Here is a 22,736-nt window from a genome sequence, read left to right as displayed (position 1 = left end):
TAAGTGGATGCTTCATTTCCCAGCTGATGTGTGCGTTATGAAGTCGTCCTCGAACGCGTAACATTCCGTGTTGATCCAGGAAAGGTCTTAATTTCAAAATATTGCTTTTTAAATCCACTGATTGATTTGTTTTCAAATTTATGATTTCATTTGAAAACTCTCTTTCTTGCACGTACTTGATTATTCTATTTTTAGCGCTTCTTAACTCGTCAGCTGTTAGGTAACTCGAGTTTTGCTGACGCCGCGAAGCCGCTCGTAGTATCCATGCGAGTACGCGGGTGCAATGAGTCATGTTGCTATGCTTGTTTATTAATTCATTGATAATGTCCCCGTCTGATTGTTTACATGTTACCGCGTGGCATTGTTTTGATGTTTTAACCTCTTGATCCGTAGTGAATGTGGGCCTTTCTTGATTTTCACTGTATGTTGATAGCCAGTTTGGACCATTCCACCAAAGAGGATGCTTTAGTAATTGCTGGGCCGTGATTCCGCGACTAGCGCAGTCGGCCGGGTTTTCTTCGGACTTGACGTAGTTCCAACAAGTCGGCGGTATGATTTTTGTAATTTTCGTAACCCTGTTGGCTATAAATGGCTTCCATTTGCTAGGTTCGCCGTTTAGCCAGCCCAGCACTGCTGTACTGTCCGACCAGCAGACCAATTTGATATTGTTTTCAGATAGGGATTGCTTGATCTTCTCCATGAGGGCTGATAGAAGTAGAGCTGCGCACAGTTCTAATCTAGGCAAGGTCACCGATTTTTTGGACGGTATGAGCCTTGTTTTCGCTGCTATCAGTACTGGCGGCGGCGTTGATTTTTTGTCATCGGTAGAGACGACACGACAGTAGATTGCGCACGCGTATGCTTTAGTCGATGCATCGCAATAACCGTGTAGTTCAAGGTCTTGATTCTTGTAGGTATTTAGCCAACGCGGGATTTTGATTTCTTTGATAGTTTGTAGGTCTTGTGAAATTGTGTACCATTCCTTCTTGATATTAGGGGGTACTTGATCGTTCCATCCAATGTCATTTGATATGACATTTTGAAACAGTAACTTCAATTTTGTGGTTACTGGCGACAGCCACCCCAGAGGGTCGAATACTTTCGCTATACTCGACAGTAACTCTCTCTTTGTCATTGTGATAGATGTTTGAGTTGATAGTGGTGTTATTTTTAGTTGGAAAGTAAATATATCTTCTTGGGGGTGCCAGCGTAGACCCAGTGTTTTCGTTGTTTCTTGATCTTTGAATTCGAAAGTTTGTTGCTGATCTTGAGACTTGATAGCTCCTTGCAGTAATTCGGGCGTGTTTGATGCCCATTTGCGAAGATTGAACCCTCCTGATTTTAATAGGTCGATCAAATCTTGTTTCATTTTCTTTGCTGATTCGAGATCGTGACAGCCGTGTAGAAGATCATCCATGTAAAAACTCTCTTCTACGACCTTAGCCGCTTCGGGGTAATTGTTGCGTTCGTCCTTGGCCAGCTGTCTTAGCGTCATCATGGCTAACCAGGGGGCAGCTTTGGTGCCGTAGGTTGTGGTCGTTAATGCGTATTCGCGAAACCTTTGATGTTCGTTGTCTCTCCAAATGATCTTCTGATATTTTTGATCTTGAATGTTTATACCAATCATTCTAAACATTTTTTCTATGTCTGCAACGTACGCGACCTTATATTGTCTCCACTTAATGATGAGTGACAATAATTCGTGTTGTAAATTGGGTCCGCTGAACATGATGTCGTTCAGACTTGTTCCATTTGACGTTTTGGAAGACGCGTTATACACAACTCTAAGAGATGTAGTTGCTGATTCAGGTCTTTTCACGCAGTGATGTGGCAAAAAGCACTCTATTGTCGAATTGGGTGGCCCGTCGATTTCGTCTGTACATTCGCGCATATGGCCTAAACTTATGTATTCTTGAATAAACTTCTTGTACTCTCTCTCGATATTTTGATCCTTTCGAAACTTGATCTCGAGTTGCCTGAACTGTGCTATGGCCATGTTCTTTGAATGTCCTAGAGCATTTTCCATCTCTGGCTTCAAGGGCAATCGAACGACGTATCTTCCGTCCTCTTGTCGAAATGTAGTTTCGCGGTAGAAGTTTATACAATGTTGATCTTCTGATGATAAATTTGATGTTTCATTGATGTCTTCTATAGTCCAGAAGCGCGAGATATCAGTCATGTTGTTGACGACGGTGCAGCATTGATACGATGGCAATGGGACCTTCCCGCTTATGATGTACCCAAGTTTTGTTTTCTGGGCTACAGGGAGGCCGTCGCCTTCTATTATTGTTCCATTTTGGACGAATTTAGCGTAGATTTCTGTTCCTAAGATTATATCGATATGGCGGCTGATGTTGTAATCCGGGTCTGCCAGTGGAAGGCCTCTTAAGTGCGACAGATCGGGTTTGACGAAGGTTTGATTCGGGAGTGGAAGAGTGAGTTTATTCATGATAAATAACTCGCCATCAAATTGATAGTCACAGTGCATTGATGACATGGTGACGTTTATAACACCGTTGCAGGTGTTTCCATTAATGCCGAGGCCATACATAGTATCTTCACAGCTTTCTCGGGGTATTTGTAGAAGTTGAGCCGCAGCCTCCGTGATCAATGACATCTGTGCTCCAGGATCAATAAAGGCTCTCAGAATGTGATAAGTTCCATCTACTGCCCTTACTTTGATGAGGGCGGTTGCTAATAAAACTTCTATATTATTCCTAAATTCTTGCGTAATTGTTGCAACAGTTTTCCGTTTATTAAGTAGGTCGGAAGTATCTTGTTTCTGACTGTAGGCATCATGTACGAGCGTATTATGTTTTCCTTGACACGTGCGGCATCGACTTGTTGAAATACATTCTTTATCGTAGTGATTGTAAAGGCAATTTTTGCATAAATTCAAACTTGCAATAATGCCTCGTTTGCTTTCTGGCTTTGCACCTTGAAATGTTTCGCAATAAAATATGCCGTGATTCTTATTACAAACTGGGCAATGTTTTCTTTGATAATAACTTGATTTAACATCATTTGAATTATTTTGTGATAATGATGTATCTTTAATGCCTACAAATGATTTGTAGTAAGGCTTTCTTGATGCTTCTGATTGTTGGAGTGTTTTTGGTGTGTCCAACTTGCGGCGGCTTGCTTCAAATGATGTGAACTTCATTTCTAGGAAATCTAGAAACTCCTTTAAGGTCGGCAAGTCACGTGGGTTCTTCAATGATTCGACATACTCCGTATGAGTTTCCGCGTCCAACTTTTGTGATAAAATATGGACGATGAGCGGATCCCATGACGAGATGTCCACGCCGAGGTTCCTGATGGCGTTTAGGCACTCGTTGGTGGTGTCATGTAGACGCTTGATTAGTTGATACGATTGTTGTTGCATTGTTGATAGCGACAACAGGTTATTGAGGTGGGCGGTGAAAATCAGTTTTGTGTTGTTGTACCTGTGGTTTAGGATTTCCCAGCAGGTGTCATAATTTTCTGAGCTGATGTTGAGATGTTGAATGAGTTTTTCAGCTTCACCTCTGACCTTATTTTTCAAGAATTGCATCTTTTGTGCGTTGGACATGGAGCGATTTTGATGTATGGCTTCATTAAATAGATCCTTGAATGAAACCCACTGTTGGTAATTCCCACTAAACGGCGGTATGTCCATGACGGGGGTTGATTTCTCCCGTTGAGCCATGGACCATATTTTCGAATTGATAGATTTTTTGATGTCTTGGAATTTCTTCTCATATTTGCAGAACGTTTGATTGTAGGTTTCGTCATCTTCGAAAAGTTCACTGTCGATGTCCCAGTGAAGAGTGTCAATTGTTGTCTAACGAGACTGGACTGATTTGAGTAAATCTTCCAATTCCCACTTTTCATTGACGGTGGAGAGGTCGATGTAATGTAAAGTACGCGCGAAGGCCTTGAAGTTGCTCTGTTGTTTTCTCATCTTCTCTGATAATTTGGCAGCATCGACGCTTGGGTTTTCGGTGAAATTGAAAATAGGTGGAATTGCGAACCCTGGATTGACTGGAGCCCGGATGTCCGTCTTTTCTTGATTCTCAGATTGTTGTGGCTGAGGGACGGCGCGGCTCTGGTGATTTGATGGCTCAGGATGCACTTCTTCATTTTTAGGGTTTTTTAGTTTTTCTGCTGCCCAATTGGACATTTCTGGCGAAGAGTCTGTTGAACGTTCTGCTGGTTTCGGTGAGATTGGCCTAGGCCTCGGTGATAGAGGAGCCTTTTTAGCTGTATCCAAATGATCTAGCAATACAGACCGAGCTGATTCGTAGAAGGTTTTGGTTTTGTTATAAGTCTTTTCGGCATAATAAGTGCAATCTTCGTTCTGGAATGCTACCAACCTTGCATGATTGTTTTGAAACTCTTGCCAAAATCCGTCGAGGCCGGTCAACTTGTTATTGATGTTAGACACAGTTCGGCGGCTTGGACCATCTTTTTTGTAGTTCTCAAATAGCCTGTTCATACTGGCCATGAGCTGATTTTGTTCGTTGCGAATCGTTTCCATTTCCTTTTCTAAACTCATCTTGATTGATTGATAGGTATTGAAGTTGATATTGATAATAAGTATTAATCAACAAATAATTGATAATACTGTGGCCACTGATTTGATGTTTGATATTGATGTTTGATATTGATTTTATTTGCCGTAGCAGATTTCTCTTACTTGGCTTGATAGCAGACGTCTCTTGATAATCTTGATAATGACGATCTTCGATGATGAACTGATACTCCTATGACAATGACAATCCGCACGGTGAGACCCGCTTGTGGGAGGCCGTTTGGACGAACTCACTGCCACAGTCACTGATAAGCTTCGAAGGACCAAAAGATGTACGGGTTGTACATCTGAGCTGATATGATTCTTGATCTTGATGGTTGATTGATATCTTGATGGAAACACTGATTTATGTATATGTCTTTATTTATAACCAAGGTATATAATGAGTACTAGCTAGGAGCACGTATGTACGTAAACTGAAATATAAATCGAATTAAAGCGTAATCGCATAAACAGCAATCATTCATTATATTAAATGCTGACGCGAGAAATGTGCGATGCTTGCATTGTACAAGTATAACATTTTCATTTTTCATTTCATTAACCGACCACTAAAGTGGTCATGGCGGACGCTGTCAAAGCAATTGTCCTGCTGACAGATAAGGTTTATATTCGTTATTCACTAGTTAAGATATTGGCGTGTAGGCCACGTCTTGACAATTGAGGAAAAGCGTTCAAAAGGTTAAAGAAAGGGTTATGATTTCAACCGTGTAAAACATTATTAATATGTTTCTTGTTAATTCTATATTAAAGAAAATTACATACAGTGCGAGTCGGACTCGCGCACCGAGGGTTCCGTACTTTTTAGTATTTGTTGTTATAGCGGCAACAGAAATACATCATCTGTGAAAATTTCAACTGTGTAGCTATCACGGTTCATGAGATACAGCCTGGTGACAGACAGACAGACGGACAGCGGAGTCTTAGTAATAGGGTCCCGTTTTTACCCTTTGGGTACGGAACCCTAAAAATGGAAAAAGTACGCTTTCAGCAGGATTTGAACCCGCAACCTCCGCAATCCGTGCGTTACTCTTAACTAATTGAGCTACGGAAGCCTACCAGAACCTTGCAAATCTTTCCATTCCTTTCCTTATGTATACAGGCCTTAGGGGCTTAGGGGTCTTGCTGGAAGCGTAACTTTTTCCATTTTTTCCCTTAATATAAAATTAGGAGTATCGCTCGCAGACGTATCTGCATGTAAAAAAATTATGTTTATTGTTATTCTTATTTTTACTATCTCTATTGTTTAATAGTTTAGTAACTTCTGTGATCTTGATAAATTAGGTGTGTATGTGTATGGTGATAAAGACCATTTTAACCACCGATTTTAAACATGAGAAATTATATAGAAAAGTTGTAGTTTTTAATCATTTGGTGCATTTTATATGGAAAGGGACCTTATTGTCGATGGCGCTTACGCCGCACAGCGTCGCTCGGCATTGTATTTATATCGGAGCATCGTTTCTAATGGCGTAAGCGCCATCGACAATAAGGTCCCTTTTTATAGAAAATACCACATTTGTATTTGTTTAATCCTTTGCGATATGGTTGTAAACATGACTGTTACTCATTGTACACCGTCAACAGTACACGCCTTGAAAACTAACAGACATGATTTTTTGAAAGTTGCCCAGCCATAAAAAGACTTGTATAAAACCAAGGCTGTCTGTGTGTCAGGCGGTCGACCTGAATGAAACTCAGTGATCTTTATAAAGCGAGGTTTAGACTAGCAAGAACTTTCATGCAATTTTCGTTGCATTGCGGTATCTGATCAAACTTTTGAATACAGTTTACTTTAGTACTTGGCAATGTAACTTAAATTGCATGCAGGTTCTTGCTAGTCTAAACCTAACATTACATGCCATAGTCTTGCTTTAGCTTTTCGTTGAAGAAAAAACATCGTAAGGAAACATGCATACATCCGCGAAGAAATTCAAAGGTTTATGTGAAGTCCCCAACCCGCATTGGGCTAGCGTGGGGACTATAGCCCAATCCCTCTCGTGAACGAGAGGCCTGTGCCCAGCAGTAGGACGTATATAGGCTGAAATATTAATATTATTATAATCTTGCTTGTCATTGGTCGATGACAGAGCTGGTTCTATTTTAACTGTTTTGGACTAAACCACATCAAAACCAAAACATATGAGACTGAAACATAAATAATAGTACATTTCGATGCTAGTGCGGAAAGTATGTCATTACTTCACGAGTACCGAGATATCTTGCCACGAGCCGTAGGCGAGTGAACAATGACATTTCCGGACGTGTATCGAACGACGTTTTTTTTTTTATGATGAATAGGCAGGCGTTTGACCACGATCACACCTGATGGTAAGTGATGATGTGGTCTACGGTGGAACACGCTTACCTATGAGATACCTATTAACTCTTGCCTTGAAGAGCCCCAAATTGTACTCATGCGGAAACACAGACTCGGGCAGGGCGTTCCACTCGTTACAGTTTTTTAATACAGTTGCGAAAAAATAATAAAAACAACAAGTAAGAAATAAAAACTTTGGAAACTTAAAACGCCTCTTAGTAGGTAGTAAAAGTAAGAAAAAACGCCTCTTCTTCGACAGGCGTTTCAGCAGCTATTCCGTTCCATTCAGACAACTTATTAAGAACGGTTTTTCAATATTCAATATTAAAAAATAAACGTGATATAATGATGATGAGGTAAGTAATTAAATTATAAAATATGTATATTTTTCGTATTCTTACATTAACAGTAGGTTTTAATGTTGATTACGACGTTTAAAGGAAACTAATATTAACACTCATCAATAAGTAGTCATGAATTGGAACAGGTATAAATTTAAAAAAATTGGAAAAGTAAAAAGCACTAGTTCGCGAAAACCAACTTTCCGCACGCTAAACAGCTACGTAAAGTAGCACTTTTTGAACAACTGTATTAAAAAGTTGTTTTTTTTTACGTTCTTATTATAGAACTTTATTTTTTCCGCAGGTTCTATAACAACTACTCGTCGTTCGTGCACGGCGGTCTGGACGCGCCGCACCGGGAGACCCTCCCCGTGGTCGGCCAGAAGCAGATCCACAACCGCATCCAGCAGCTCAACTTCCGCGACTGCCATGCCAAGATCAGCCAGGTAACCATGACAACCGGGCTGGACAGCATCAGGAGATCCTCCCCGTCCGACAAATTGAGAAAGAAATTGGTCTAATATTAGATTTTTATAACTTTTTTGTAATTGGCAGGTGGACTCGCAGGCGACGCTCGGCAACGGCGTGGTGGTGCAGGTGACGGGCGAGCTGTCCAACGGCGGCGCTCCTATGCGGCGCTTCACGCAGACCTTCGTGCTCGCGGCCCAGTCGCCCAAGAAGTACTACGTGCACAACGACATCTTCCGCTACCAGGTGGGTCTATTGTGATGCGAGTTGTAGATAGAGGGCAGCGCCCCCATGCGGCGTGGTGGTGTAGGCAGTCGAGCTGGCCGACGGCGGCGCCCCCATGCGGCGCTTCACGCAGACCTTCGTGCTCGCGGCCCAGTCGCCCAAGAAGTACTACGTGCACAACGACATCTTCCGCGACCAGGTAGGTCTATAGTGATGCAAGTTGTAGATAGAGGGCAGCGTCCTCATGCGGCGTGGTGGTGTAGGCGGGCGAGCTGGCCGACGGCGGCGCCCCCATGCGGCGCTTCACGCAGACCTTCGTGCTCGCGGTCGCGGCCCAGTCGCCCAAGAAGTACTACGTGCACAACGACATCTTCCGCTATTTAGCTATCGTGCTAATCTGGAGATGGATACTACTGAGCAATAATACTAAATCCACCTAAAGTCTTCTACAACTTTGTATATGTATGTCTAAATTTCTTGAAACATTCGTCTGGTTCAGGTTACATTCGGGTTCACATAGAACGATCTGAAGCCGTTCCGAGGAATCACGACCGCCATTTTTTCGTGACGTTATTCGTTCTGTGTTCGGGGCTTCATTAGAATAGAACTACTTGCATATTGTGCCTCTTCTTTTAGACACTAATATTTTTGTTTCGTCGCAAAGAATTTGTAAGCATAGCCTTCTTATGGCATTAACACAAAGAGCGAGATAATGGATGTGTGTAATGTAATAGTAAATTTGGACATTGCAGTCTGTCACTTGTGCAGTACGCAGTAGTAACGTGTTTGTGTGTTCAGGACCTGGTGCCCGAGGACGAGGAGCCCGGCTCGCCCGCGGAGCCGGCCGGCTACTTCCCCCCGCCGCCCTTCCCGCCCGCCTTCCCCGCGCCGCCCGCCCTCGACGAGCCCACACTCAACGGCCACCAGCCCGAGCGGCTACACGGTCAGTATACACGAGGGGACTGAGGGGGTACTCCCCCCGCCGCCCTTCCCGCCCGCCTTCCCCGCGCCGCCCGTCCTCGACGAGCCCACACTCAACGGCCACCAGCCCGAGCGGCTCCACGGTCAGTATACACGAGGGGACTGAGGGGGTACTCCCCCCGCCGCCCTTCCCGCCCGCCTTCCCCACGCCGCCCGCCCTCGACGAGCCCACACTCAACGGCCACCAGCCCGAGCGGCTACACGGTCAGTATACACGAGGGGACTGAGGGGGTACTCCCCCCGCCGCCCTTCCCGCCCGCCTTCCCCACGCCGCCCGCCCTCGACGAGCCCACACTCAACGGCCACCAGCCCGAGCGGCTCCACGGTCAGTATACACGAGGGGACTGAGGGGGTACTCCCCCCGCCGCCCTTCCCGCCCGCCTTCCCCACGCCGCCCGCCCTCGACGAGCCCACACTCAACGGCCACCAGCCCGAGCGGCTCCACGGTCAGTATACACGAGGGGACTGAGGGGGTACTCCCCCCGCCGCCCTTCCCGCCCGCCTTCCCCACGCCGCCCGCCCTCGACGAGCCCACACTCAACGGCCACCAGCCCGAGCGGCTACACGGTCAGTATACACGAGAGGACTGAGGGGGTACTCCCCCCGCCGCCCTTCCCGCCCGCCCTCGACGAGCCCACACTCAACGGCCACCAGCCCGAGCGGATACACGGTCAGTATACACGAGGGGACTGAGGGGGTACTCCCCCCACCGCCCGGGGTGCTTTGATCCTATTCGCTTATGACTAATAGCATAATTTCTATCAAGTTTGAGTAGACTAGGGATCTCCAAATTTTCTGTTCAGAGACACATAGACTAAACAGGCTGGCCAAGTATTCATACTCGTAGCAGCATGAATAACGTTAAAGTATTATTTCAGCGGCTGCACCCGCAGCCCCCGTCGAGCCGGAGCCGGAGCCGGCGCCGGTGCTCGCACCCGCGCCCGCGCCCGCGCCCGAGCCCGAGCCGGAGCCCGAGCCGCCGCGCGAGCCCACGCCGCCGCCCGCGCACCAGCACCAGCCCCAGCCCGGTACGTCACTTGTTGTTGCGCCGGTAGCGCCCGCCCCCGCCCCCGCCCCCGCTTTGGTGAAAACATCACGAATTTTATTGATTCCAATTAGAAAATGATCTCACTGTTTAACGAAGTCTTCTATTTGTTAAAAGATGTCTAATGTATAATTGTCCACAGCGGTCCCGCCGGAGCCGAAGACGTACGCCAACCTGCTGAAGTCGTCGGCGCCGGTGTCGTCGGCTCCCTTGCCCGCCCCCGCGCCCGCGCACGCCGCCCCCGCCCCCGCCCCCGCGCCGCAGGAGCCGCGCCCGCGCGTGCCCCGCCCGCCCCGGGACTCGCAGCCCAACGGTAAAGCACACACTCGGCCCAACCTGCTGAAGTCGACGGCTCCCTTGACGCCCTCGCGCCTGCGCACAGTGGATGGTGTAAAACAGTGGTTTTATGCCATAAATAAAAAAAAAAAATCCACATGAGATGGCTCATTTTGTATGGATTCGCGCAGGAAGAACGCTTTAGAGCTAAAAGAATTTGAAGCTTCCTAATACCCCGATTTAAGTTACTTCCAGCTTACTAATATTGAGTACTAATTCCAGAAGGCAGCCGCGTCGAGCGCGGCCCCCGCGACAGCGACCGCGAGCGCGGGGAGCGCGGGGGCGAGCGCGGGGAGCGCGGGGGGGAGCGCGACTCGCGCCGCTACTCCGACTCGCAGCAGCTGTTCCTCGGCAACGTGCCGCCCACGGCCACCGAGGAGGAGCTGCGCGCGCTGTTCTCGCGCTTCGGCCCCGTCGCCGAGCTGCGCGTGCTGGGCCGCGCGCCGCACCCGCACTACGGCTTCCTCACCTACGAGAGCGCTAAACATGCGCAGGACTGTCTCGGCGCGCAGGTACCTACACGACCACACGATACGTGCAAGAGTGAGGGAGTGAAACTGCATTACCTTTACCCTTTAGAGATCAAATTTCATGAAATATTCTTTATATTAACAACAATAAAAATAATAGTAAAAGTGTTTGTATAAGTTTCGAAATCTAGCGAAGACCACAGGTCCACCCGAGCACGCGAGGCCCGAGGCCGAGTTGCGGGAGTGCAGTGCTTCCAGGCGATCCACTAAATTAAGTCAGAGCTTCGCGTAGGACCGAAGGCCCGAACCGTCACCGGAGAGGCTCGCCGGCGGGAAAGCTCCTACTTCCCTCAAATCCCCAAAGTAACATTGTGTAGGCTGAAAGCCGGTCTCCGTGTAGGCCCGGTTCTGAAGTTTGTTTTCTGTGTGTGAAATTGTAGTAACACTAGATAATTTCCCCCCAGCCGCTGTACTTCCCGGCGGACAGCCCGGACGGCGTGAAGTTGAACGTGGAGGAGAAGAAGGCGCGCGCCTCCGCGCCCCGCGACGGCCGCGACCCGCCGCGTCGCCGCCCCACCTCCTCGCACCGCGCCTTCCCCGCCCCGCCTCGCCAGCCCTACCGCCGCTAACGGTACGTATACTACACGCGCCCCCGCGTCGCCGCCCCACCTCCTCGCACCGCGCCTTCCCCGCCCCGCCTCGCCAGCCCTACCGCCGCTAACGGTACGTATACTACACGCGCCCCCGCGTCGCCGCCCCACCTCCTCGCACCGCGCCTTCCCCGCCCCGCCTCGCCAGCCCTACCGCCGCTAACGGTACGTATACTACACGCGCCCCCGCGTCGCCGCCCCACCTCCTCGCACCGCGCCTTCCCCGCCCCGCCTCGCCAGCCCTACCGCCGCTAACGGTACGTATACTACACGCGCCCCCGCGTCGCCGCCCCACCTCCTCGCACCGCGCCTTCCCCGCCCCGCCTCGCCAGCCCTACCGCCGCTAACGGTACGTATACTACACGCGCCCCCGCGTCGCCGCCCCACCTCCTCGCACCGCGCCTTCCCCGCCCCGCCTCGCCAGCCCTACCGCCGCTAACGGTACGTATACTACACGCGCCCCCGCGTCGCCGCCCCACCTCCTCGCACCGCGCCTTCCCCGCCCCGCCTCGCCAGCCCTACCGCCGCTAACGGTACGTATACTACACGCGCCCCCGCGTCGCCGCCCCACCTCCTCGCACCGCGCCTTCCCCGCCCCGCCTCGCCAGCCCTACCGCCGCTAACGGTACGTATACTACACGCGCCCCCGCGTCGCCGCCCCACCTCCTCGCACCGCGCCTTCCCCGCCCCGCCTCGCCAGCCCTACCGCCGCTAACGGTACGTATACTACACGCGCCCCCGCGTCGCCGCCCCACCTCCTCGCACCGCGCCTTCCCCGCCCCGCCTCGCCAGCCCTACCGCCGCTAACGGTACGTATACTACACGCGCCCCCGCGTCGCCGCCCCACCTCCTCGCACCGCGCCTTCCCCGCCCCGCCTCGCCAGCCCTACCGCCGCTAACGGTACGTATACTACACGCGCCCCCGCGTCGCCGCCCCACCTCCTCGCACCGCGCCTTCCCCGCCCCGCCTCGCCAGCCCTACCGCCGCTAACGGTACGTATACTACACGCGCCCCCGCGTCGCCGCCCCACCTCCTCGCACCGCGCCTTCCCCGCCCCGCCTCGCCAGCCCTACCGCCGCTAACGGTACGTATACTACACGCGCCCCCGCGTCGCCGCCCCACCTCCTCGCACCGCGCCTTCCCCGCCCCGCCTCGCCAGCCCTACCGCCGCTAACGGTACGTATACTACACGCGCCCCCGCGTCGCCGCCCCACCTCCTCGCACCGCGCCTTCCCCGCCCCGCCTCGCCAGCCCTACCGCCGCTAACGGTACGTATACTACACGCGCCCCCGCGTCGCCGCCCCACCTCCTCGCACCGCGCCTTCCCCGCCCCGCCTCGCCAGCCCTACCGCCGCTAACGGTACGTATACTACACGCGCCCCCGCGTCGCCGCCCCACCTCCTCGCACCGCGCCTTCCCCGCCCCGCCTCGCCAGCCCTACCGCCGCTAACGGTACGTATACTACACGCGCCCCCGCGTCGCCGCCCCACCTCCTCGCACCGCGCCTTCCCCGCCCCGCCTCGCCAGCCCTACCGCCGCTAACGGTACGTATACTACACGCGCCCCCGCGTCGCCGCCCCACCTCCTCGCACCGCGCCTTCCCCGCCCCGCCTCGCCAGCCCTACCGCCGCTAACGGTACGTATACTACACGCGCCCCCGCGTCGCCGCCCCACCTCCTCGCACCGCGCCTTCCCCGCCCCGCCTCGCCAGCCCTACCGCCGCTAACGGTACGTATACTACACGCGCCCCCGCGTCGCCGCCCCACCTCCTCGCACCGCGCCTTCCCCGCCCCGCCTCGCCAGCCCTACCGCCGCTAACGGTACGTATACTACACGCGCCCCCGCGTCGCCGCCCCACCTCCTCGCACCGCGCCTTCCCCGCCCCGCCTCGCCAGCCCTACCGCCGCTAACGGTACGTATACTACACGCGCCCCCGCGTCGCCGCCCCACCTCCTCGCACCGCGCCTTCCCCGCCCCGCCTCGCCAGCCCTACCGCCGCTAACGGTACGTATACTACACGCGCCCCCGCGTCGCCGCCCCACCTCCTCGCACCGCGCCTTCCCCGCCCCGCCTCGCCAGCCCTACCGCCGCTAACGGTACGTATACTACACGCGCCCCCGCGTCGCCGCCCCACCTCCTCGCACCGCGCCTTCCCCGCCCCGCCTCGCCAGCCCTACCGCCGCTAACGGTACGTATACTACACGCGCCCCCGCGTCGCCGCCCCACCTCCTCGCACCGCGCCTTCCCCGCCCCGCCTCGCCAGCCCTACCGCCGCTAACGGTACGTATACTACACGCGCCCCCGCGTCGCCGCCCCACCTCCTCGCACCGCGCCTTCCCCGCCCCGCCTCGCCAGCCCTACCGCCGCTAACGGTACGTATACTACACGCGCCCCCGCGTCGCCGCCCCACCTCCTCGCACCGCGCCTTCCCCGCCCCGCCTCGCCAGCCCTACCGCCGCTAACGGTACGTATACTACACGCGCCCCCGCGTCGCCGCCCCACCTCCTCGCACCGCGCCTTCCCCGCCCCGCCTCGCCAGCCCTACCGCCGCTAACGGTACGTATACTACACGCGCCCCCGCGTCGCCGCCCCACCTCGCACCGCGCCTTCCCCGCCCCGCCTCGCCAGCCCTACCGCCGCTAACGGTACGTATACTACACGCGCCCCCGCGTCGCCGCCCCACCTCCTCGCACCGCGCCTTCCCCGCCCCGCCTCGCCAGCCCTACCGCCGCTAACGGTACGTATACTACACGCGCCCCCGCGTCGCCGCCCCACCTCCTCGCACCGCGCCTTCCCCGCCCCGCCTCGCCAGCCCTACCGCCGCTAACGGTACGTATACTACACGCGCCCCCGCGTCGCCGCCCCACCTCCTCGCACCGCGCCTTCCCCGCCCCGCCTCGCCAGCCCTACCGCCGCTAACGGTACGTATACTACACGCGCCCCCGCGTCGCCGCCCCACCTCCTCGCACCGCGCCTTCCCCGCCCCGCCTCGCCAGCCCTACCGCCGCTAACGGTACGTATACTACACGCGCCCCCGCGTCGCCGCCCCACCTCCTCGCACCGCGCCTTCCCCGCCCCGCCTCGCCAGCCCTACCGCCGCTAACGGTACGTATTCTACACGCGCCCCCGCGTCGCCGCCCCACCTCCTCGCACCGCGCCTTCCCCGCCCCGCCTCGCCAGCCCTACCGCCGCTAACGGTACGTATACTACACGCGCCCCCGCGTCGCCGCCCCACCTCCTCGCACCGCGCCTTCCCCGCCCCGCCTCGCCAGCCCTACCGCCGCTAACGGTACGTATACTACACGCGCCCCCGCGTCGCCGCCCCACCTCGCACCGCGCCTTCCCCGCCCCGCCTCGCCAGCCCTACCGCCGCTAACGGTACGTATACTACACGCGCCCCCGCGTCGCCGCCCCACCTCCTCGCACCGCGCCTTCCCCGCCCCGCCTCGCCAGCCCTACCGCCGCTAACGGTACGTATACTACACGCGCCCCCGCGTCGCCGCCCCACCTCCTCGCACCGCGCCTTCCCCGCCCCGCCTCGCCAGCCCTACCGCCGCTAACGGTACGTATACTACACGCGCCCCCGCGTCGCCGCCCCACCTCCTCGCACCGCGCCTTCCCCGCCCCGCCTCGCCAGCCCTACCGCCGCTAACGGTACGTATACTACACGCGCCCCCGCGTCGCCGCCCCACCTCCTCGCACCGCGCCTTCCCCGCCCCGCCTCGCCAGCCCTACCGCCGCTAACGGTACGTATACTACACGCGCCCCCGCGTCGCCGCCCCACCTCCTCGCACCGCGCCTTCCCCGCCCCGCCTCGCCAGCCCTACCGCCGCTAACGGTACGTATACTACACGCGCCCCCGCGTCGCCGCCCCACCTCCTCGCACCGCGCCTTCCCCGCCCCGCCTCGCCAGCCCTACCGCCGCTAACGGTACGTATACTACACGCGCCCCCGCGTCGCCGCCCCACCTCCTCGCACCGCGCCTTCCCCGCCCCGCCTCGCCAGCCCTACCGCCGCTAACGGTACGTATACTACACGCGCCCCCGCGTCGCCGCCCCACCTCCTCGCACCGCGCCTTCCCCGCCCCGCCTCGCCAGCCCTACCGCCGCTAACGGTACGTATACTACACGCGCCCCCGCGTCGCCGCCCCACCTCCTCGCACCGCGCCTTCCCCGCCCCGCCTCGCCAGCCCTACCGCCGCTAACGGTACGTATACTACACGCGCCCCCGCGTCGCCGCCCCACCTCCTCGCACCGCGCCTTCCCCGCCCCGCCTCGCCAGCCCTACCGCCGCTAACGGTACGTATACTACACGCGCCCCCGCGTCGCCGCCCCACCTCCTCGCACCGCGCCTTCCCCGCCCCGCCTCGCCAGCCCTACCGCCGCTAACGGTACGTATACTACACGCGCCCCCGCGTCGCCGCCCCACCTCCTCGCACCGCGCCTTCCCCGCCCCGCCTCGCCAGCCCTACCGCCGCTAACGGTACGTATACTACACGCGCCCCCGCGTCGCCGCCCCACCTCCTCGCACCGCGCCTTCCCCGCCCCGCCTCGCCAGCCCTACCGCCGCTAACGGTACGTATACTACACGCGCCCCCGCGTCGCCGCCCCACCTCCTCGCACCGCGCCTTCCCCGCCCCGCCTCGCCAGCCCTACCGCCGCTAACGGTACGTATACTACACGCGCCCCCGCGTCGCCGCCCCACCTCCTCGCACCGCGCCTTCCCCGCCCCGCCTCGCCAGCCCTACCGCCGCTAACGGTACGTATACTACACGCGCCCCCGCGTCGCCGCCCCACCTCCTCGCACCGCGCCTTCCCCGCCCCGCCTCGCCAGCCCTACCGCCGCTAACGGTACGTATACTACACGCGCCCCCGCGTCGCCGCCCCACCTCCTCGCACCGCGCCTTCCCCGCCCCGCCTCGCCAGCCCTACCGCCGCTAACGGTACGTATACTACACGCGCCCCCGCGTCGCCGCCCCACCTCCTCGCACCGCGCCTTCCCCGCCCCGCCTCGCCAGCCCTACCGCCGCTAACGGTACGTATTCTACACGCGCCCCCGCGAAGTGCGTAATTTATGCTCAGTCAAAAATTAAAAAGTTAAAAACAGTGCGGTCTCGATTTCGCAACGACTTCAATGTTGCATACAAATTTCATTATTTGTCGAGTTCCAAACTTTAAAAAAAGTTGAAGTGATCATATCAAATGAAGGCATAGGTCCATTAAACAGCCAAACACATGATCAGTACTTATTATTATAATGTTGGTACCGCGACTATTTAGGTTTCTCAAATAGATTGGCGTATTTTCAGCAGAAAAATACACTTATAAATTTAATTAAAAAAATAAAAAGGCGGCATAGCAAATCTTTTCAATTGTTTTTAAATACTTTTTTCTGTGAAAATATATACATTAGAACTTTGCATATGTAAAATATTTCAATTATATTTATATATCTTGCACAAACACACACTTGAGAAAAACACTATATATGACGGCTGGAAGGCTACTTGCTGGCTGAGGAATTCGTTTTAATCGGTTGGGAGTCCGTTTAAAACGAAGAGGGTATTTGATTGTATTTAAAATAAATTATTTTACACCATGCATGAAATAAAGCACCAAAAGATTAATAGAGAAACGTAGACAGCAGTTATTTTTAGACACAATTTCAATTTTAAAACCCGTATAAAACTATAAAGAGTAGGTAATTTGATTGTGACGTCACATGCTAGTGTTTCACAAAATTCCATAGTAGCAAAATCGTTTTGACAGTTCGAAAAAAGAAACTGATTTGACTAGTACTCAAAACCCTATTCTCAGCCAGCAATTAGCTACTTCCGAGCCTCAACAATAATGATTTTTTCTCAAAAATGGACGGCAAAGTCGACGTTGCCGGTTAAAAAGTTGGTCGCGAAGTGCGTTGTTTATGGTCAGTCAAAAAATTAAAAAGTTAAAAACATTGCAGTCTCGATTTCGGGACTGCAATGTTGCATACAAATTCCATTATTTGTCGAGTTCCAAACTTTTTAAAAGTTGAAGTGGCCATATCAAATGAAGGCATAGGTCCATTAAACAGCCAAACAGATGATTAGTACTTATTATTATAATGTTGGTACCGCGACTATTTAGGTGTCTCAAATAGGTTGGCGTATTTTCAGCAGAAAAATACACTTCTATTTTTAATTTCAAAAAAAAAACGGCGGCAAAGCAAATCTTTTACTTTTTTCTGTGAAAATATATACATAAAAACGTTGCTTCAGTAAAATGTTTCTATTATATTGGTATTTATTGCGCCATTTTTGAGAAAAGCACTATATATGACTCGGCTGGAAGGCTACTTGCTGGCTTCGGATTCAATTAAACGGACTCCCAAGGTCGTCCGTTTAAAACGAATCCTCAGCCAGCAAGTAGCTACTTCCGAGCCTCGACAATAATGTACTATTATTTTCCTATTTACAGACGCACTTCGGCGCTCCTCCCTCCATGCGACCGGCGCCCCCGAGGCCCCACACAGTACACACCTGTCACTGTCACCCGCTAACCGTATCACTTCACGCTTAACTCAGACGGTCCGTGACAACTACGCTTCAACACTTGGCTGACTTTGATTAACTATAGAGTTATTTATTGTTGTGTAAAGACTAAGAAACCGTGTTTCCTAGTTTGAGAGCCGATACAGATGGCGCTGTTATGTTTTGTTGTCACTGAAATGTCACTTTTGACAAAGTGCGCTCAATGTGCGCATCCTTAAGGGCATCCTTAACAAGAGGGACGCCGCTATACGTGAGACGCGATAAGAGATACATCCTATCGTTTCTCACGTATAGCTTCGTCCCTCTTGTTAGTCACTAAATTATGTGTAATAAGCTCTTTAGCACCATCTTGGTGGGAGTACATCGTTTATTCTAGCTAATATAATTTATTTTATTGATATTCTCTACCTCTTACTGTCTGGCCGGGGCCCTTGAGGCTGTCATTTCTCTAATATAATAATAATAACGCCATCTACATCTGCTGTCAAATTCGAAGTACGAATCTTAGACCGATCTCCGATCAATGGATATTTGGTTATATTAACTGATGGGAGCACCATTACTTAATATAATCAAACTAGCTGTTGCATAACGTTATATTATAACATTATGTCTCAGCCGGGCTAGCACATGATTGGCGCGAGAGTATCTCGCCGCGACATAGACTACCCGTCCCCCTTTAATTCATACAGTTAGTAAAAGACGGGTAGTCTATCTCGCGGCGAGATACCGTCGCGTCAATCATGTGCTTGGCCTACAGGACAACATAATAAAACTATCAATATTATGTTGTATAGCATGTCACACGAAGTTAGTACAGGGTGGCTAAAAAATAAGTGCATTCTCGTTGCCAGGGAGGTTTTGGGATTATACTGAGCAACTTTTACTATGGGACCAACCACGAAATCGCGTAAAAAATATTACCCATACATAGAAAATGGACCAGCCAAAATGTATGAAACAGCCAAACTTTTATTCGCGATTTCGAGGTTGGTCACATAGTAAGTTTTTTTTTTTTTTTATAAACTGATCGGCGATTGGCCCTAGTCACACCTGATGGAAAGTGAAGACAGGGCCTAAGATGGAGCTCACCGGTTCAGTAACAGCCTATTCACTCTTGTTTTAAAGCTGCTCAGTATAATCCCAAAACCTCCCTGGCAACGGGAATGCACTTATTTTTTAACCACCGTGTCTAATAGCCAGTGAGAGTGCACCACAAGTAATAATTAAACAAGGTTATATAACCACTTAGAAATACCTCTCGAGCCGTCTAAGTTAAATCGGAAGGTATTGAAGTACCCAAACTGTTTAGACAGTACTCAACTGTCCTCAAACATTTGACCATAATTCAATTTTAATTTGAGTACGGTATGACACTATGCAGTTTTCGGGCGAAAGTAGACGTTATGTCAGTTGCGTACGGTTCATATTTGAGCCTCAAATGTACTTAGTGATTAGTTAATTCGCTGTAAATTCAAGTCTAATAACATATTGCAATGTATATTCCCACTTTTAACTCTTATTAGCAATAATAGTAATAAGTTTATGTGTGAAGAAAATATCTACATTTTAAAAATAAAATTATTTTCGAGATATAATTACCCCTTCTAAATATAAAGTGGAAATACACAGGGCAATTTAAAATGAACTTATACCACAGCCTTATGATAAAACTGCCCTTTGATATATGTGAGTCGCTAATATCTGTATTTGTATAAACGTTAAATATAAAGACTAACAACGCTATATAAAGTAGCACAAAGCTTCTATAAAATAGGTGTTATTAACTCGGACGGTTAGTGAGTCGCTATGGTTTAATGTGTTTAAAGGTAGATTGGTTTTTAAATGAAGCCATAAAAACCAACGCGCTCTATATCACCAACCATCTGAGTTAAGTGCTGTAGCATTATATTGTTTATATCAATATAATATTAACCGATTAACGCCAAGAACCATTAAGGCGTCGTAAGGTGCTAGTGGCGCCAAGAACGTTTCGAGCAACATCGGCTTCCGGCACGGAAGGGAGGAGCCCAAGCGATTAATTACCGTAAAAATCGTTCTGCCATTGTTTGAGGGAAACGTGCACACAGGCGCACTTCTCACTCACTACATACAAAATCCAATTTTTAATGACGACACTAATACATAGAAAATGATACGTCAAAGACAAATCTTGCACACCTTGATCTCTTTTTGTGTATTCAAGAGTCACAACACGCACCGCCATAGGCACTGTTCAGGGATGTAACGGATATGGTGTTATCGGAACCAGATGTTTTAAATTTAGTTTATCGGAATCGGAACCGAAAACGGAACCAGAACCAAAATCGAAACCTGAGTCGGTACTGTCAGTAGATACACATACAACACAGCACATACGAATAGGTATTTTTAATTCAATAACACGAATAAAATAAAACAATTAATTAGTGCAGCACGTGGCAAGCGGGAAGATGAGCGAATGACAGGTATAAACCTATTATTAACGGGTCACTCACGTATTTTAAGTCAAAAAACGCTCAACATGTTATTAATATGTTTAATATGTCTGTGTCTCGCGAAAGTTTTGTTAGGTATAAACCTGTTTGTTTTTGATGTACGCCGCTCATGTCCCGCCGCCGCGCTAAGCTTTGACATCCGATATAACTTCCGATTCAAAAGTAACGGAACCGAAACGGATGTGTAATACCAATCGGAAGTTCCGACTTAACGGAACCGGATCTCCGTAACATCCCTAGTGCGAATGCCGTCTCCCTTCCCGATGTTGCTCGAAGCAAGAACGCTTATAAGTACTGTGACGTACGTTTTCAAAGTAACCTTCAACTTTTCCAGTACGTTTTATATTTACTACCTTGTGCGTGACGTTCTTGGGTTAGTCAGGATAAAAAGTCTGTAAACGCAATTTAATTTCTCTCACAGTCAAATTCAATTGCACATTTTAGTTTATAGTGCTAGAAGTGACAGTGGGTGTAGGTGACGGTGCCCGCGCGGGCGACATTAACACGCTTCGCATATCGCTTCTCTTATTATTTCCTTTAAGTAGTTAGATAGTAAATTAATAATAATTTCGTTCGGGCTCGCCCGCGTTAACTTTAATCACCGGATTTGTCGTAAAATGAATATTTATGCTCGTTTTGATAGAGGCGCTCGCTCGGCTCGGCCCCTAAGGTTCCTCGGACTACATTTCAAACGAAGTTCACTGCGGGACAGTTCTTCTAGGATACCCACGACGGCATTTTATCAGCTACATAGATAATTTAGCTTGTGTCTCCACTTCAATTTTATGAGCTATAATTATGTTCTGCATTTCAGTCGAAAACTGTAAATATTTATTTAATATCTTAAAGCGTCGTATGATGAGATTAATCAAGTAAAAGCATTATAGATTCTAAAGATTTATACATATCTGGCAAATGTGCCCGTTTGCGTGCGTTACTTAAAGTAAGGTCGCTAAGCACGAACAATAGGGATGATGACACATGTTGAATTTTATAACAAAATCTAGTACAATAGATGACAAATGAGCAATTTATCGCAATACTGTGGATATTAAAATAATACATGGAAATGATAAAAAATACAGGACCTAAGTTTTAAAATTTAAAGTTTTTTTTAACTTCCAAAAAGGAATAAAGGAAAGATACCATTCGATTCCTTGCATTTTATCCACAAAAAATATTTATAGCAACTATATGCATAAACGTAATATTTCACCGACAAAATCGCAATTTTACTTATTTTCCATACATTCAAGATAGGCTCTCAGTGAACTTGACGTCACGTTCACTTATCGGTTTGTTAAGCGTTTCGCGGGTGAAGTACGACTGTCGTACTTTGACTATCATTTCTGACTTTTGTATTGCTTTAATGCCCACGGTCCCATATAGACATTTGATCCTAAAAACAAACTTGATCTATTAATAACATTAATAAAAATTTGACATCAAGCCTATTGTCACAGCAATATAATTATGCGCGTGCGATGGAGACAGGAATCCTTTGCTTGGCGTCCTTACCTTAGGATTCATCCATTAATTACGTCACACGAATTTAGAGGTTTTTTGACCACATTTTTTTCAATGAAATCGGGCAAAACTAATTAATATATTATCAAAATATTTCCGACAAAAAAGATATATTAATAATTTTATAACCCAAAACAGATTAGGAAACAAAATTAAACGATTAAAAACGATTATCGTTCCAAACTTGTTATTTAACTGTACAGCAAATAAAATTATTTAAGTAAGTGACGTCACAAAGTTTGTGAACCCCCCCCCCCCAAACGTGTGATGTAATTAATGGATGACCCCGTACTATATTCAGTGTGTGCAAATGGCGTATTCGCCAGATCTGGACGCACCTTACAAAGTTATTACATTATCGAAGATTCTAAGATGTTACTTTCAAAATGAATAAAAGTAGTCTCGCGTCATAGGGGCAAGTCCGTTCCAGCGCAGTATGTATGTCACGGAGAATGTCTGTATTCTTTACGTCACTCGGCCGAATCTAGAGCGAAGCGAGGGCTCCAAACCGCCCAGATCCGGCCCTGTGACCCTTGTACCACTTCCATAAACGTGCTAAATTAAAAAGATTCTTTAAAACTTGTGTTTATAATTTAGCACGGGCGTAATGTCGCGCTTAAACGTTACTATGGGGTTAAAAACGCTCAACGCAGATGGCGCTACGGTGTAACGGTTCCAAAATGATTTCGTGAGTCCGAACGCTACACGCTATTTAAAAAAAACTGTAATATGTCATGTTTAATGCTATCAATCCGCGAGATTTCGTAGGTGG

At 50.7% G+C, this 22,736-nt stretch overlaps 1 protein-coding gene across 1 annotated transcript in view; it reads left to right on the top strand.

Moving 5' to 3' along the window:
• LOC134749083 (ras GTPase-activating protein-binding protein 1) overlaps positions 1 to 22,216 on the top strand; it is a 29,596-nt gene extending 7,380 nt beyond the window's left edge. Inside the window, exons 3-12 of the mRNA XM_063683990.1 lie at positions 7,539 to 7,680; positions 7,790 to 7,948; positions 8,726 to 8,870; positions 8,997 to 9,237; positions 9,339 to 9,475; positions 9,787 to 9,936; positions 10,096 to 10,266; positions 10,512 to 10,801; positions 11,224 to 11,390; positions 17,866 to 22,216. Of these exons, the coding sequence (XP_063540060.1) occupies positions 7,539 to 7,680; positions 7,790 to 7,948; positions 8,726 to 8,870; positions 8,997 to 9,237; positions 9,339 to 9,475; positions 9,787 to 9,936; positions 10,096 to 10,266; positions 10,512 to 10,801; positions 11,224 to 11,388 (1,600 nt within the window). The 3' untranslated portion in view covers positions 11,389 to 11,390; positions 17,866 to 22,216. The remainder of the gene's footprint in view (positions 1 to 7,538; positions 7,681 to 7,789; positions 7,949 to 8,725; positions 8,871 to 8,996; positions 9,238 to 9,338; positions 9,476 to 9,786; positions 9,937 to 10,095; positions 10,267 to 10,511; positions 10,802 to 11,223; positions 11,391 to 17,865) is intronic.
• Positions 22,217 to 22,736: the final 520 nt, after the last annotated feature.

This window comes from Cydia strobilella, chromosome 2, assembly GCF_947568885.1.
Source record: "Cydia strobilella chromosome 2, ilCydStro3.1, whole genome shotgun sequence".
Classification (NCBI taxonomy): Eukaryota; Metazoa; Arthropoda; class Insecta; order Lepidoptera; family Tortricidae; genus Cydia; species Cydia strobilella.
The sequence above is the reverse complement of the archived record's forward strand: the minus strand, read 5'-3'. Positions and strand labels throughout refer to the sequence as shown.